This window comes from Lepidochelys kempii, chromosome 1, assembly GCF_965140285.1.
Source record: "Lepidochelys kempii isolate rLepKem1 chromosome 1, rLepKem1.hap1, whole genome shotgun sequence".
Classification (NCBI taxonomy): Eukaryota; Metazoa; Chordata; order Testudines; family Cheloniidae; genus Lepidochelys; species Lepidochelys kempii.
Genome location: NC_136380.1, coordinates 217,761,654 through 217,779,132, shown reverse-complemented (window position 1 = coordinate 217,779,132; position 17,479 = coordinate 217,761,654). Strand labels below are relative to the sequence as shown.

Here is a 17,479-nt window from a genome sequence, read left to right as displayed (position 1 = left end):
GCATATCCATGCCCTTCGCTGCTGGGATGGGGAGATTGTCCCAGCTCATTTGGAAAGCATCCAGGCAGGACCCTGCTCTTCCCTAGGCCTGCAAGAATTATCATGAATAAAGCACACATTTTTAACAGTAACAATAATGAACCACTGGAACAAGTTACTGGCAGTCATGATGGGGTCTCAATCACTGACCATGTTTAAATCAAGATCTGCTCTAGGAATTATTTTGGGGATGTTCTATGGTCTGTGTTGAGGTCACAGTGGTACCTTCCGGCCTCGGAATCTATGAATAAACTCTCCACGAGGGGACGTCTGAGGAAATGAAACCTGACATAAGGGCAGGGGCAGGGCACTTCTCACACCATTCCTCCGAACCTATAGACCCGGTCACACTCTCTTCCCTGCGGTGAGGAAGAGGAGCTCAGAAATTCTCTTATCTCCTGTCTCAGCTGCAGCAGAGACCCCTCGTTAGGAAAACGGAGGTGAAAATTGATGCAATCTTCATTTATCTAGAGAAGGTAAATTTGAGCAAGAGCTTTTGGTTTGGACAAGAAGTGGGGGTAGCTGAGCTGCAGGGCAGGACTGAGGGGCATTGGCAGAGCTGTGTGGGGAGCCCAGGACTGGAATAGCAGGGGGGCTGCAGGGCAGGACTGAGGGGCATTGGGAGAGCTGTGCAGTGGGGAAGCTTGTATAGCCCTGTCACTCTGTCGGGTGTTTGCCAATCCTAGTAGCTGCTCCTTTTCTAAAGTCCTGACTCTCTAACAGCCTGGAGCGCTGCAAGTGGAGAAAGTCATGTCAAGCCCTGACCAAAGCAGCTGTGTAACTTCTTTCTCTCTATCCCTCCCTTTCCCTGCTGGTCTCCCTCCTACCTCCACAAGCTGAGCGATGAGTCACAGACCTTCGTCCTTCAATTGGAACAAGAGATCGAGGTGAAGGGCCTGAAACCAGCCAACATCAAAGTCTATGACTACTACCAGCCAGGTGGGTGGTGGTGGCTGCTGTGTATCCAGGCAGGGAGCTGAGGCTCTTCCTGGCCTCCAGGCTGTGGCTGAAGGGAGCTGGTGTGAGACTCTGCACCCTCTCCCCTGGGTGTAATTCTGGCTTTCTTGTTTCCCATTGCAGAGGAGCGAGCCCTGGCTGACTATAATGCTGTCTGCAGCTGAGGTAGGTGTGAGCTCTGGCCCACAGTGAGGCTAACCAGTCGCTCGGGAGCTGACAGCTGGGGCGGGGTGGGTGAGAGTGGATGTCTGGGGTGGGCTATGATGGGAATCCAGAGGGCAGGAGATGCCCCAGGAGACAGTGGGGTGGCTGCTAGGTAGTGGGGAGCACTGGTCAGGACACAGTGAGGAAGCCACTGCAGGGGACTGGGGAAGAGGGGCTGAGTGAGGGTTGGAAGAACCTCTCTGTTGTGCTTGGAGTTGAAACCCTTGTGGTGGGAGGGAGGAGTTGTGGGGAGGCAGGAGCCCTGCTTGTCATGGGGCAAATAGGGAGCAGCAGCTGGGATGGTGCCACCTTGTCTAGGGGGAGAAGGAGGGATCCGGCCTTTGGAGTGGGGCTGAGGTATTTGTCCCCGCCTCCTGGTGGTTCCTGCAAGCAGTGCACATGCCAGGCAGCTGTAGCTGGCTCTGTGCAAGCTGCCTCTGAAGGAATAAAATGGAGCCTCACTCCAGGAAGCACTTCACTGGGGCTGGATCTAAGACAGAACTCTGACCAAGGAGCTCAGGAGCCCACCTACTGCTGGCCAAGGCAGGGCCTGCCCCAAAGCCCACTGAGGCCAAGGGGAGTGGTTGGGCTGGATCACACCCGTCCTGCCTGTCCCTCCTGGCTCTAACACAGCAGCCCAGCTGCTTTCCCAGATGATACCAAGGGGGACAGAATCGCCAAGTGTTTGGGGTGAACTGCTGCCCCCTGTCTGCTGGGTAATGGCTCTGCCCTGTCTTTCAGCACAGGGGGAGGAGGCTGGATGGAAGCAAGGCATCCAGCAGTGACTCCCACCACAGCTCAGTGAGATTCCTGCAGCCTCCTGCTGGGAAGTGGGGAAGGCAATGGCTGTGCTACAGTGTGGGGAACCTGTGAGGGATTCACGGAGGAGCTTCTGGCTGGGGAGACTGGATTAGGGCTTCCTTCCCTGCTCACAGTCCCTGTCTGACTTTCCTTTCCAGGGGGAGGGTGTCTTTGGCTTCAAGTCAATTTAATCTGGGGACTTGCCCCAGGAAAAGAATTAAAACAATTGCATGCAAGGTTGGTTTGATGGTCACTGCAGAATGATGGGATCCCGCAGGGATGATGTTGGTGCATCACCAGCAGATGTGAGTTCCCTGGTTCTGGCAATTGATTAGTCCCGTCACCCATAATCTCTCACTATGGTATCAGACATCAGCGGGGCACGATTGACAAAGGCCTGTTGGAAAGCTGTCAGCAGCTGACTGTCCCAATCCTGTGAAGAGGAAAGAAAAGGACTTAAAGTGTCCATGACTGAGGAGAGGAGGGGAAAAGAAAGACACACACAACCCTGAGAAAAAACAATACAAGCAGCCGATGGAGATTTAGGACACTTTGGCCACATGGAACTTCACAGCAAGGATAGCAATCCCTGCCTGCTGCTTCAACATCCCAGGCCGCAGCCACTTGAGCTAAAGCCAGAGGAGAATCTCACTCCACTGACAGTGTAGGGTCTGTGACAGTAAGTTTTGGGTAGTGCTGATTCCATCCAGCAGAAGGTAGTATTGCAGATGCACACCAGCCTGTTCATTACAATAACATTTCCCCCCCTAGCATCTTTCATGTTAAAGTGCTTTGCACATATGAATAAGCTGAGCATCACCACACCCTTTGGAGACAGGTATCTTCCCACTCCCATACCCCTTGTACAGATAAGGGGAAAGGAAAGTGCACAGATCAAATTATTTGTCCAGGGTCATCCAGCAGAGCCAAGAACAGAGTCTAGATGTCCAAAATCCAAGTCTAGTGCTCTGCTCATACACAGCCCTGCCTCACGAGGAGGAGCCTGTAGCTCTATTGAAACAGACGTTGATCTCTGTCTAAATACAGAGTGATCAGGATCCATTCTGGGGCTCAGTAAAATCCTTGCAATAATGACATGGGCCCCTAACCAGTCAGTTAACTTGCTACTGCGTTCTGTTCAGCCACAGAGTAGAGCCACTCTTATGACAACAGGAGGTGTATGACTCCTACTGGCCTGACTAACAGACGCCGCAGGGCTTGAGCACTCAGGGACCCCGGAGGATGGCTCTGCAGCCTTGTGTCGTGCCAGCCCCAAGCTGCGTAACTGGATGGTTCGGGGGATCAGCAATACAGATTCTCTCATCACCCCAATTTAAATACTGGCAGATGCATTCCCCTTAACTACAGTCGAACCCCATTTATCCGACCCTCCATTAACCATCTGTCCAGGCTAACCGGACAACCAGCGCACTGAAGTCCAGAAAGGGGCCATCTCTCCTGTGGCCACTAGAGGGTGCCACAGCATTGCGCTTTCCCATTCTGCAGTTGTCTGGATTTATGTTGATCTGATCCGGCTCTGGTCCCAATTAGATCAGATAAACGAGGTTCTGCTGTATGCAAGTCCCCTCCCACCCTCAGCATGCTTGTCCCAGCTTGGTGTTTTTCTTGAATGAAACTTTCAGGCCTCCCAGTGTGCACCAGACAGTCACACACAAAGCATGAGAGGATGCACCATCTACTCACCTCATAGGCAGGGGGCGCCATAGTCTGTCACAGCATTTTCTTCTGTAAGAGGCAGGGAAATTGACCATGAAACACATTTGTCAGAAACCATGAAAGCAGAGCCGAATGCAATGCCAGCACATTTGCTCATAGTAAAGAGAGAGCATACCCTAGACTGGCTAGACTCAGAATTGCTGATCTGTGTGTCGTAGGCCCTGCACTGGTAACAGCTATGGGGGATTCTCCTTTAGCTCAAGTGGTCAGGGCCTTGGCTTTTGGAGCAGTGCATTCCAAGAACAGTGACATCCTTGGCAGCCTCAGAGTTGGCCCAGAACAACACCACTCCTTGACATGTCTCTAGCTCCTCACCTCTTGAAGATCCCAGGGCAGACGGGATATTATTTTCCCTATTACCTAAACCACCCACCATTGTGCCTCTCTGTCTACATTCCCTCACACAAAAGGAAAGCTCTTTTGGGTTCTGTCCTCTTCTTTTGTCAGAAGGGCCAGGCTCCCAGAGGAGACATCAGTCCATCCATTATGAAAACACTGGCACTTGCAGCATGCCCTAAAGTTCGCAGGCTCCGGGGTCAGCTGGATCTGCCTGAAGAGCAAGTTCTACAGCCCTGGCTCTCTGCAGGGAAATCTCTGCCCCCGGCCCCTGTCTGCTTCACCCTAGCGCTCGCTCCGCTGCAGTGAACAGACTGCTCACTAGGACACCGGAGAGCAAGCTCAGCTAGCACGTGTACAGCAGGGGGCAGGACGCAGGGCCGAGGGAGGGATTGGCCAGATATTCGCTATCAGACAGGTCTCTCCATCAGCTTCGATTTGAAGGAATCTAAGGTTCTGAGCTGCCGCTACAAATTGCTCATCCTGAGAGGTGCTGCGCTACCATGACAGGCATCGATTTCAAGGGGTGCTGTGAGTGCCCAGCGCCTTGCAGGATCGGGCCCCAGACTTCTGAAATAGTATAGCCACTGGTCAGCAGTTCTGAGCTCACCCGGCATGTAGTAATCAGAGTCCTTCGCGTTGGCAGGCTTCAGGTCCTTCACTTGGATTTCTTGCTGCACCACAAGGGTAAAGTACTGAGTCCCGAGTCAGCTAAAGAGCAGAGATGCAAAGGCAGACATTACAGCCAGAACCAAGATCTTGTGTGATAATATTTGCCTACAGCCAGCCTCTGTAGGGAGGGGGGGTCACCCACCATGGAAATGCACTATCATCCTAGTCCCATTTAGAGAGTCCTCTTTTCACTGTACACCACGGTCAGCCCTGATCCCAGCTGTAGGCCCACGGGAGATTTTCCCTTTCTTTATACCTTGATGCTCAAATGTGACCTTGAACTGTGGGTGCCTCCATCTGTGCCACTCTTTAGACACCTGGGGCCTGACCGTCCCCTGCCATGCGCCTTGTGCAGTCGTGTCCACCAGTGCAATGTGCAGTCAGAATGTTAGCACCAGCGTGGATGAGTGGAGAATTCTGATCTGGCAGCATGTCACATACTGTGGACTGGTGTAAAACCAAGACAGAGAGAGACAGCGTTTAAGGCCAGAAGGGATGTTTCCTGCCCGATCACCTAGTCTGATCTGCTGTATATCACAGTTCATCACCACCACCCAGCACCCGCACACTAAACCCAACCAAAATGACACCGAGTATTACAGTCCTCAGGAGACTACACTATTATGTGCCACAGGCAGAGACTAGGAGGGACCAAGGTGCACCAGTGACTGAGGCCCCTGCAATGACAGGGAAATAATTAAGTGAGATATACCCAGGTGATCCTGGCATATGACACACACACACACTGCACAGAAAGGAGAAAAAACCCAGGGTCTCTGCCAGTCTGACAGGGCGGAAAATTTCTTTCCAACCCCAGACATGGTGATGTTAGACCCTAAGCTTGTGAGCAAGACCCAGCCAGCCCAGCATCTGAGAGAGAAAATGCTCGGTGCCACCTCAGAGCCCCTGGCCCACCCTCCCTCAGTCCCATCTCCAGCCCCAGCCATCCCTGCTGCTTCAGAAGAAGGCGATTAAAAACAAAAAACTCCCAAAATACACTGGGGGGAAAAAATCCCTTCCTGGCCCTGGCAGGTGGTCGGCTGAAGCCCTGAAGCATGAGCTTTAGGAACACAGGACATAAACCAGAAGCGAGCCGTGGGGCTGCTGAGCCCTGCTCCCACCATCACATGCACCTCTGTCACACAATCACACTCATACATTCATCCAGCTCTCTTGAAACAAATTCAGTGGTTTCCCCCCACAGGGTGGTTGTTCCAGAACCTCAGCTGTCTGATGGTAAGAAAACTTCTAATTTCCACCCTGAATTTGTTCATGGCTAATTTACATTCATTTGTTCTTGTGCCAGCATTATCCTTTAGCTTAAGTAGCTCTTCACCCTCCCTGTCATTTCCCCGATGTATTTATAGTGAACAATCACCCTTCTTTTTGCTAGATTGAATAAGCCAAGCCCTTCCAGTCTCTTCTCATAAAATAGGCCCTTCGTTCCCCTGATCATACTAACAGCTTGTCTGCATCTGTTTCAGTTTAAATTCATCTTTCCTGAACGTGGACAACCAGAAATTGTACAGTATTCCAGATGAGGTCTTACCAGTGCCTTGAATAATGGCATTAATATTTCTCTCTCTACTGGAAATGACTCGCCTGATACGTTCAAGGATCGCATTTGCTCTTTTCTCAACCACATCACACTTGTGTCTCATAGTCATCCTATGGTCAGCCTTAACACCCAGGTCTCCCTCTTTCTCTGTCCTTTTAACTGATGAGGCCCCAGCTTGTAGCAGAAATTCTTACTATTAGAACCTAAGTGCATGACCTTGCACTTTGTACTATTGAATTTTATTCCATTTCTGGATTCCACTCCAGTCTTCAAAGTCATCCACATGTTCCTGTGTAATATTCCGATCCTCCTCTCTATTGACGATGCCTCCTAACTGTGTATCATCAGGAAATTTCCTTTTCTGTGCTAAGGTCATTAATAAAAATATTGCATAAGCTTGGCCCCAAGACTGATCCTTGAGGAGCTCTGCTAGTAACCTCGCTCGAGTCCAATAATCCACCTTTCAGCACAACCATTTCCTTCTCCTCTTTAGCCAGTTCTTTTTCCACCATACAATGCTTGTACTGACCCTATGTAGAAGATACTAACCAATTTATTTGAGCATGAGCTTTCGTGAGCTACAGCTCACTTCATCAGATGCATGCCGTGGAAACTGCAGCAGACAACTTTATTATCATGCACATTGTGTAAAGAGTTGTCACTTTGGATGGGCTATCACCAGCAGGAGAGTGAATTTGTGTGGGGGGGTGGAGGGTGAGAAAACCTGGATTTGTGCTGGAAATGGCCCACCTGATGATCACTTTAGATAAGCTATTACCAGCTGGACAATGGGGTGGGAGGAGGTATTTTTTCATGTTCTCTGTGTATATACAAAGTCTGCTGCAGTTTCCACGGCATGCATCTGATGAAGTGAGCTGTAGCTCACGAAAGCTCATGCTCAAATAAATTGGTTAGTCTCTAAGGTGCCACAAGTACTCCTTTTCTTTGAACTGACCCTGTCTTCCCTAATTTAACTAATAACTTCCCATGTGGTACTGTGTCAAATGCTTTACTGCAGTCCAAGTATATTAGATCTACCGCACTTCCCTTATCTAAAATACCAGTTCCTTTTCCAAAGAAAGAAATCAGGCTAGTCTGGGATGCCCTACCTTTGGTACACACATGTTGCATTGCATCCCCTTTACCTCTACGAATATAATTATTCTTGCCTTCACAATTTGCTCTAAAACCTTGCATACTACTGAGATCAGGCTGTAATTGCCCAAATCACTTTTCTTCCCTTTCTTAACTAGAGGTATGATGTTAGTTATTCTCCAGTCATATGGGACTACTCCCAAATAGGTGGATTTATTAAAAATCATTGCTATGAGCCTAGCAATCTCAGATGTAAGTTTCAGTATTTTGGGACGGATATTATCCAGTCCCCCAGATTTGAGCACATTAAGCTCTTTAAATTTTCTTTCCACCTCAGATGTGGTCATTTTCAATTCTAGACACTCATTTCCAACAACTGTCCTGCTTTCATGCCCAGGTTCCACATTATCATCCTTACTGAAAACCAAGGCAAAGTATTCATCTAGTTTTTGGGCCACATCTAGATTAGCTTTAATATTCTTCCCATCCACACTGCATAGTGGCCCAACCTCATCCTTCCTTATTCTCTTTTTATTTATATAACAAAATTAATAAGAGGGTTTTTTTAAATTTTTCATGGTAAGAGCTTGACTTTTAGCAATTTTTACTTTATGCCAACATTTTCTATCTTCCAAGCTGTAGCTTTCTTTGCTAGTCAACCCCTTTTTCCATTCCCTATAAGCTCTCTGCTTACTCCTAATCACCCTGGTGAGGTGGTTATTCATCCAACTGGGTCTGGAGCCATTTCCTACAAGTTTCTTCCCCTTACTTGGGATGCAAAAATGTCAGATAGGTTTTGTATAGTTGATTTGAAGAAACTCCAAGCCTCTTCCGCATTTAAGTCCTTGAGCTCGCCAGTCCAGCTGACTTCTTTAACTAACTCCCTTCATTTCCCAAGGGCTGCCCTTTTGAAATAAAAAAACCACAGCTCGGGATGACCTGGTATTGATTACCCTTCCGTTTAATTTAAACTGAATCAACTCATGATCACTCGATCCAAGGTTATTTCCTCTACAATGTCCTCACCACCTACTAAAACCAAGTCTAAAATTGTATCCCCTCTTGTTGGCAATGACACCCTGGTTGGATTGTCTGTGGGGACTGAATCTCTGGCATCTCTGGATCTAAAAGCATGAGCCTCTACTGCTTCAGCTAAAGGATCAGGTCAGGTAACACGAAGGTAGCAAAAGACTAACTCTCCACGTGGTCCAATCACGAGAGGGGAACAAGGAGCTGCACTGGGTTAGTTGGGCCTTGTTCTCAGAGGTGCCAAGCACTCACTGCTCCAGGTGAAATCAGTGGTGCTGTTGGTGCTCAACATCCTTGCGAACCAGGCTATAGGTGTCTCAGGCTGGGCGCTTGAAATTAGAGACTAGTTTATTTTAGAGCTAAAAGGAAGTTTGAGTTGAACTCACCTCATCCAGGTAGAGGGTGACTTGCTCGACTTCTCTTTCAATTTTCTTCACCACGGGCATTTTCTTTAACTGAGAATAGAAAACAAACCCAAAGACTCCAGCATGGAACATCTGTCTCCAGGGAGTCTTGCCTGCATGCAGGCAAGTGTGATACATTCAAGGGAAGGGGTGGGTGGTGATTGTCCTGGGTGACCAGAACCCCACTCCTAGAGTCCTGGGATGGACTGTGGGTGCTGTGGCCCCTGGGAGGAGAAGAGCTAGAACTGGATTTCTCTGCCCACTGGAATGCACACATACATTTCTTCTTACTGCTTTGCGGATAAGCCTCCTCGGGGCTACAAACCAGTTTTCCCGGCACACAGACTTTATGGAGGGCTGTAGGCGGCTGTGTGCACGCTCACCTCTTCCAAGGACTTTGTCACAGGGCTGTAGCCAGACAGCATCTTCACCTTGATCAGCACCATGTTGGTGGACACACGGTTCCCAGTGTAGCTGCAGCAAGAGCCCAGGGATAGAAGAGAGGAACATCACCCTGTGAGACTGTGATCCATGGAGCAGACAGATTCCAGCTTGGCCGTTGGGAGCCAGACAGAGAGATCTGCTTCTCTCTATAGGCATTCTCCTGCCAGCATCCCTCTCCCTCTCCATAACTGCAGTGTAATAAATACACACACCCCTGGATATGTGCCCCCCATTTACTCTCCATAGCACCTCCCCTACCAACTGTGTCCAAAGTTACAAGAGAGCAAATTCCTCAGGAGTTCCTGGTATTTATTGCTTCCAGTGGGGGCTGGAGATTCACAGCAGGGACATCTCACCCTCTCGCTAGCATGCCAGCGATTCTGACCCTAACCAGGCCTGGGAAAGGCAGAGGAGGCTGGAGTGACAAACTGCTGGGGCGGGGGAGGTCTGAGCTGAGTGTCAGGGCTGGTTCAGCCCGTGTATTGTGCATGACCCTCCACATTAGTGTTTCAGGGCCTAATCCTGCAAGATGCTGAACACTTCATGGGGAGCTGGGGGTGATCAGCACTGCTCAGGTCAGGGCCACAGCCTGCACCGCTCACCGCAGGGCTAGTAATATCCCTGGTGCTTGGGAGGATGGGGGAGGACCCTGTCCTAGGAAGACTGGGTCCGCAGCAGCACTTAGGCCTCTCAAGAGGAGTGGGAAAGGGGGACCCTGGCTGGCTGGAGATTGCTACAGAGCTGGAGGCTAACAGAGCCAGAAGCCCCCATGCACAGGGATGGCGAGTGGCAGCCGTGGGTCTCCTACCGGCTTTGAATGGTGACAGGAAAGTGGGCAGCATTCAGGCCGATGCACTCCGTCCTCACAGACAGCGCAAAGGTGAGGTCGCTCCTTGGAGGAGGGATGTTGTATCGCAGGGTGGTCTGTCAGAGAGAGGCAGACATGGACAGAGAGCCCCAGTGCAGGGGCAGATGTCACAGAGCAAACTGCACTCTCCAGGCCTTCTGCTGTCTCACACAGCTGGGGGAAAGGACCATACTGAGGACTGGGTAGGTTGGGTGGCTGCACTGTCCCACTGTGTCTGGCAATTGGCCACCAGGCCTCCTGGAAGACAGCAGCTCCTCTGGTCTGGTGGGGAGGGACTCCCTCATCACTGACTGAGAAACAAAAAAAAAACCCCTTAAACCCACAGCTACCCCATCCACCCAGCCCTGGGGACCTGGGGCAGGGTAGTTCCCAACTGCTTGCTCTCCAGTCCAGGCTGAATACCAGGGAGTATGCTCATCTCCTTCCTGCACCCATGGCTGGCTCAATAGGGTCTTCCCCCAGAGAGGACCCCTCTCCCTTGCCCAGACTGACCTGGAGGAACAGGCACCCGTGGCCCTGAGCCTGCACCGTGTAGCTGCTGGGGATGGCTGGCAGCTGTGCCGTCTGCAGCAGAAGCCGGTTGGTGGTGTCCACCTGGATCTCATGGCTGAAGCCCTCAGAGGAGATGGAAGCAGGGAGGTCAGGACCATCTTTGCTGTAGGTCTTGAGGGCATACAAGGCTAAGGCTTCAAGGGCAACCACAGTGTCCTGGGGAACAGACATATGATGGGGAACACAGAGTCTGTGAACTCCCATCCCTCCTCCTGCCCCACCCCTCACACCACAGTGAGGGGCAACGTAGGAAGAGATTGAGGCTTCCCCTAGAACAGCTAGCATGAGCTGGAGAAAGATTTCCCCCCCAGCCCCCACATGCAGGTAGCTCCACACAGCCTCCCAGGCTAGGTGGTTTGTTCCCCCCCAGGACAGCATTATGGCCTACAGCCCATTCCTCTTACAGCCCCCAGATCAAGGTGGGTTCTCTGCCTGTGAGGGAAGCAGCAGGTTACCTGGGTTGAGGCAAAGCCTCCTTAGGGGTTCTGCTGCTTGGTGAGCCAGCTCACGATCTGGGATGCTTTTCTGATGTCAGCAGAAGACAAGTTTGGCTTCAAAAAATGAACCATGAGGATGCTAGATGTCAGCTCCACATCAGCGGATGGAGCCCGATACCAGTACATGGATCCCTCCTTCGGTTTGGGCTGCTGGGTCCAATACATTTGCCCATCTGAGGAGAAGTGGATGGGAAAGACACCTAGTGTATATAGTGTCTTCAGTGAGGGCTTGGCCAACAGCTACTGGCCCTCCCAATGTCCCTCAGTCTTGTCCTGCAGCCCCCTTGCTATTCCAGTGCTGGGCTCCTCACCCAGCTCTGCCAATGCCTCTTGTCCCTGCCCTGCAGCCCCCCTGCTATTCCTGTCCTGGGTTCCCCTCACAGCTGTGTCAGTGTCTCCATCCTGACCTGCGGATTGTCATACTTGCTAGGATGGCTGATTGATCCAATCCGTTTACTATTTCTTTCCTCATTACCTCATCCCCAACCAGAGCAAAGGCATTTGCTGCTCGTGCCTGGCTGTAGAGGCTGGAACTTCCAGGATCAGCATTGACTAGATCCTTTCTGCACGTCAGAGCTTTCTGCAAGACTGGGTCCTAGAATGCAAACAAGGGAGACACACACATTATGGAGGTACCTAACGGAGGGCAGTGCCGACAGAATGTGCGCAGATATGCGGAGTGTATAGGCCGCGTGTAGTCGGCGAGCACCTGGAGCACACACAGATCATGCTGCCATGAGGGAGAGTACATGCAGAGCACACTGTTTTCAGAGAGCATGTTCCTGCTGCTGATACTCACCGACTGCAGCAGCCCAGAGCGAATGAGGGCTGTGGTGATGACAGCCCTCAGCCCAAGTCCTTCCTCCACTGCACCGTATAATTCCCCAACAGCTAGAGAAGAGGAAAGGAAACACAATGAGATCAGAGCACCGGGAGGTTTCCAGTCTTTGCTTCCCCAGCCCAGCTCTCCCTAAGCCACCTCCCTAAATGGAACACAGCTGCACCTACCACAGCCATGGTACCATTTACTTGGGAGGAGGTGGTCTGGGAAGGGTGTTGGAGCTTCCACCTCTGATGAAGCAGCTTTCCCCTCACAGCACACACCTTCCTAGCACAAACTGCTCTCTTCTTCCAGAGAGCACTGGGCCGATTTCCCTTCCCCGACCACTTTGTCTCCCAGTGTGCCCAGTCGCCGATTCCCAGCTTCTGGCAAACAGAAGCTAGGGACACCATCCCTGCCCATCCTGGCTAATAGCCATCGATTGACCTATCCTCCATGAACTTAGCTAGATCTTTTTTGAACCTGTTATAGCCTTGGCCTTCACAACATCCTCTGGCAAGGAGTTCCACAGGTTGACTGTGTGTTGTGTGAAGAAATACTTCTGTTTGTTTTAAACCTGCTGCCTATTAATTTCATTGGGTGACCCCTAGTTCTTGTGTTATGAGAAGGAGTAAACAACACTTATTCACTTTCTCTACACCAGTCATGATTTTATAGACCTCTATCTTAGGCCCCCTTTCCAAGCTGAAAAGTCCCAGTCTGATTAATCTCTCCTCAAATGGCAGCTGTTCCATACCCCTAATAATTTTTGTTGCCCTTTTCTGAACCTTTTCCAATATGTCTTTTTTGAGATGGGGTGACCACATCTGCACGCAGTATTCAAAATGTGAATATAACATGGATTTAGATCAAGATGCACCACATGTTGGTGATGCAGCCCCCTCCCCATTTCCTTTGTCACTCTCTGCCTTCTGAGTAGCATTCGGTACTGGGGAAGGCAGACCAGGCTGCTTGCTAAGGGGTCATGGGACAGTCTGGCAGCAGGGGCGGTTCCTGCAGGGGTAGCAGGTAGGATTGGTTGGAGATGGGGTTGGCTCAGGGCACTTGTGGGCTGTCCCTTTCCCAGAGGAGTGGGGATCTTCACAGCCGCAGTTAGAGAGCAGGGAAAATAATCAAGTTTTTTGGTTGTCTGCCAATTCCAAAACATGCCGGGGGGGGGGGGGGCGCGAGGGGGAATCACTTCGCATTAAACTGAAAATGAAACTTTTTTGGAAATTGAAACATGGAAAAATATTTCCTTTTGGTTTGAACAAAATGTTTTGTTCCGATTTTGAGTCTCTCTGTAACGCTTGCATTGGTTTAAAAATTAAATGGAAAGAAACTTTGAAACAAAAAGTTGTTTTGAAGCCCCCCCCCAAAAAATCAAAATGTTTTATCACCTTTTTTTTTGGCCAAAACAATTCAGCAAGGCCGACCCAAATTTGCAAACTGTTTCGGTGCTGCTCAATTTGCATTTTTCACCAAAAAAGTTTCAGCCAAAATTTTTGGCCTAGCTCTACATTCACCACCCCAGATAAATATGGCCCCGACCAAGCACAGCCCTGGATCAGGGGAGATCCTGGCTCCATAGGGCAGGCTGTCCAGTGACATGGCTTCCCCAGCAGTGTAGCTGGGCTTTGCTCCTGACACACAGCTCAGGGGACAGAGTGGGAGGCAAAACTGGGGAGTCTGGAAAGCAGCGGGGGGTGCATTGTACCATCAAGCCGTTGCTGAAGAGCTTCCCCATGATCTGGAAGCAGCCGGATGGCATCTGGCTCCAGGTCAGGGCCCTGGCAGCATCCTTTATGTTCTGCTCGTCTATGTGTAACCCTTCTGCCCGTCAGAGTTGGCAGCAACAAGGGCCGGGTTCAATATCTAGGGGATCCATTCCAATAACACAATGCAAACCGGCTCGAGCCCCCACCCAGTGACCTGGGACAAATATATACCACCCCCGCTGGGCGCCTCCAAGAGGCAATACTTCCCCTCTCGCAAGCACAGAGTCTGAGTGTAGCAAAAAGCCTTTTAATAACAGAGAGAAACAATGTGGCATTATGTTGGGGAAACACCACCAACAGGATTCATAACACAACCCATGAGCAAAAAACCCACCCCAAGCAAATTGGGGCGTGTCCTTTCCCTTTGGTTCTTGAGTCCAGCAACCCCAAATCACCCAAAGTCCCAAAAGTCCAATGCCCCAAAAGTCTCTGTCCCTGGTCACGGCAGCCCCAGAGTTCGAAAGTTTATCTGCAGAGTTTTACCTCCCAACCTGGGTGGAGATGGGGGGGGGAGAGGTAAAGGGCACCTTACATGATCTGAAGCTGACCGCCCCACAGCTCCATAGGCCTTCGCTCCACCAGCCACCTCACGAACTGCTTCGCTCGGCTCCACTCCGCTGCTCCACCAGCCGTCCCACAAACTGCTCCACTCCACCTCCCACAAGCAGCTCCTGCCGTCCTATGAACTGCTCCACAATATATCTTCAGGCTCCCCCACTACTTAACACAACGCTCAGTGATTTCAGCTCTTAGTCAGTTCAGCTCCTTAGTGAATTCAGCTTGTAGTAAGGGAGCCTCAGTGCTGGTGCACTATTAGCCCAAAGTGAGCTCAGCAGCCTGTAACTAGACTCCTAATGGAATCAAAATTAGCTCTGATATTCCACAGTGGAGAGAGGAGGAAGTGCAATTAGCATGTAAGGCTCTCACCAAGGGGCCCATGCCACCAAGTATTAATACTTATCCCCAGCCTCTCTCTATTCACAGAGTTTTGGAACCCATGACCCTTGCCTAGCGAGTGCTACTTAGTTGATGGTGAGTCCCTCCATCATAACAAAAGGCCACGTACAGTTCCAAGCACAGTTCCCATAATCAGGGTAATAACAATTTATTCTTCCTGCCCCAATAACAGAGACACTGGGGATCCCACAGCAGCCAAAGTGACCATTTGGGCAGCTATGGCCTCATTCTAGGCGTGGTGGGTGTGCCTATGCAAATGAGATCGGCCCCTGAAGTTCTTTTCCACAATTTGCCACACCTCACCACCAGATGTCAGGGTGGAGCTCATCCTGACACTGCTTACATATGTGGATGGAGTGCTGGGCTTGGCAAAATGTCTTGAGGACAAGAGCGGTCAGCCTGAGGCCAGGGAAGAGATGGGTGGGGGACAGAGAACACGAGGGTTGCTAGTCCCAGAAGAACGGTTTCTAAAAGGACACAAACATCATGGTATCTCCCATTGTATTTTGCGCGTGGGGTGAAACAAATGGGCTGCCTCCCGCTGTAGTATTAGGAGAGTAGGAGGGGGCAAACAAAAGCAACACACAAAATAAAAAAGATCTGAAGTTTTCAGCCCTGAGCTCGGACTCACCCCCTCCCACCAGGACATTTTGGAGCTTCTGATAATTCAGTGTTGTTTCTCCCCTCTGGTCCCTGCTATTCTCACCTCATTCCCCAAGTGCGGGTGGGGACAGCAGGGCTGAAATCCCAGCTGCAGACCTGAGTCAGAAGCTCTATGTAGTGCAGTAAGGATGTGTCAGCATGACTGAGGGACCTACCTGCAAACCCAGGTGTGCAATGCAGCACGGACACTTAGTTTGAAAAAAACAAGTCCGCAAGCTGGGGTCCCACAGATCCAGGCTCGGTGTGCAGCATAGACTTACCCAAAGAGCCATGGGAGTCTTGTGAGAGGAGAAAGCTTTTGCAGTCAGATTTTCAAAAGGTGGCATCTTATGTTGGGATGCCCAACTTTGGACACCCAAACATGGAGACCCCCCCAAATCAGTACATCAGCTCCCGAGTCAGATTTCCCAGCCCCAGTGTCAGTTCAGAGTAGCATCAGATGCTCCGAACCTTCTCAGGTTCCCTATACTTAGGGCAGTGCTTCCCTGGCCAGATCTGTTCCTCTTTGCCATGCCTGACCTGAGCTCAGCCAGCTCTCAGCTCATGCTCTGGGGATCTCTGCTTACCAGGTGTTCTCTGGACCATGGCCTTCTCCGAAGGCGCTGTATGAGCCATCAATGTGCTTATACCGGAGCTGTCGCTGGTATCCTCCGGAGAGCCAGCCAGACAGTGAAGATGTTTTGCAGCCATCCCATTCTTTGGGAGAGTGATCTCCCTCCCAGTTAGTCTTTATAATAATAATGTTCAGAGTTTTGCACCTGAGCAGCTCCACCAAAGGGATTGGCAGAGGTATGCAAGCATTATTGTCCCCCTTGTACAGATATGGGATAAAAGAGGATTCTGCACTCATTTACACCAACGTCAATCTGGAGTAACTCTTGTGACATCAGTAGAGTTATGCTGGATTCACCCAGCTAGGAATCCGGGAGCAGGACTCTCCTTACAGCTTCATCATGTGATCAGCTTAGTAGCTTGACCCAGTTTATGTTGCTCTGAGGTGTGAAAAGTCCATGCCTCTGATCAACGTAGTTAAGCCAATCTAAGGCCCCTGTGCAGACAGCACTAGGTCGACAGAAGAATTCGTCCATTGGCCTAGCTGCCGCCTTTTGGGGAGGTGGATTACCTCTGCCAATGGGAGAGCCTCTCCCAGCAGCATAGGTAGCATCTACACTGAAGCACTACAGACGCACCGCTGCAGAATTTCTGGTGTAGACAAGCCCGCAGCAACCTCTCACAGCTAGCACCACAGCCTAAATTCAGATCCGCTCACTGCTTTCCAGGAAGCCAGCAGCTTTCTGTTTGATCTCTGGCCTGTCTCCTCCAGGTACCGTGTGATGAAGACATTGGGGGCGAAACGCACCATATGTTCTGCTCTCTGCATCCAGCGGACATCTGCAGGAGGCCGTCGATGTTCTGCAGTGCTGTTCCCATGATGTCTCCTGTGGGACCAAACCACGCCATAGAGGGCTTTATAGATTGATGTACATAAAAATCCTTTTTGCTGACATAGCCTGTGAAATAACCTAGAAACATAGGGCCTGATTCACCTCTCCCCTACTCTGGTGTGAATCAGGAGTCAAGCCAATGGAGTTACGGCAGGGTAAAGTTGGTGTGACAGGAGAACCCGGGACATAGGAGGTATCATTACTGGTCCAGATTAAGGACCCATTCAGAAGTCCAATGTCACACCTCCTACTAGGGTGACCAGATGTCCCGATTTTACAGGGACAGTCCCAATTTTGGGGTCTTTTTCTTATATAGGCTCCTATTATCTCCCCATCCCCATCCTGATTTTTCACACTTGCTGTCTGGTCACCCTACCTCCTACTGTGCTGAACCAGATGACAAATCCTACTAGTTCTATAACAGAGGGGCCAATGCAGGATGAGTCACAGGAAGGCAAAAATTCCCCATAATGCATATCACTGTGCAATACTTCCTCTTGGGGGGACTGGTTGGGGGAATTTTCAATTGATTCCCAGGTGGAGATCACTTTATTCACTAGAGCATGAGGTTTCAGAGCCCTGGTCATTATTATGCTAGCTAATGGCACTGCAGATGCTGTTCT

General features: G+C 50.5%; 1 protein-coding gene and 1 long non-coding RNA gene across 3 annotated transcripts in view; one reads left to right on the top strand and one right to left on the bottom strand.

Moving 5' to 3' along the window:
- Window positions 1-16,887, top strand: part of LOC140898795 (alpha-2-macroglobulin-like protein 1) — a 35,989-nt gene extending 19,102 nt beyond the window's left edge. The window contains exons 26-29 of one of the 2 annotated variants that reach the window (XM_073313222.2): window positions 447-515; window positions 876-978; window positions 1,120-1,161; window positions 16,736-16,887. In XM_073313222.2, coding sequence (XP_073169323.2) covers window positions 447-515; window positions 876-978; window positions 1,120-1,160 — 213 coding nt within the window. In that variant the 3' untranslated portion in view covers window position 1,161; window positions 16,736-16,887. Of the gene's footprint in view, window positions 1-446; window positions 516-875; window positions 979-1,119; window positions 1,162-1,941; window positions 2,396-16,735 lie in introns of those variants that run through there. The other variant, XM_073313212.2, reaches the window with a different exon arrangement.
- LOC140898969 (uncharacterized) lies at window positions 2,352-4,768 on the bottom strand. Its single transcript, XR_012155172.1, has 3 exons — window positions 4,685-4,768; window positions 3,706-3,747; window positions 2,352-2,434 (listed from the first exon to the last, which is right to left on the bottom strand). It is a non-coding gene; the product is annotated as an uncharacterized LOC140898969 (long non-coding RNA).
- Window positions 16,888-17,479: the final 592 nt, after the last annotated feature.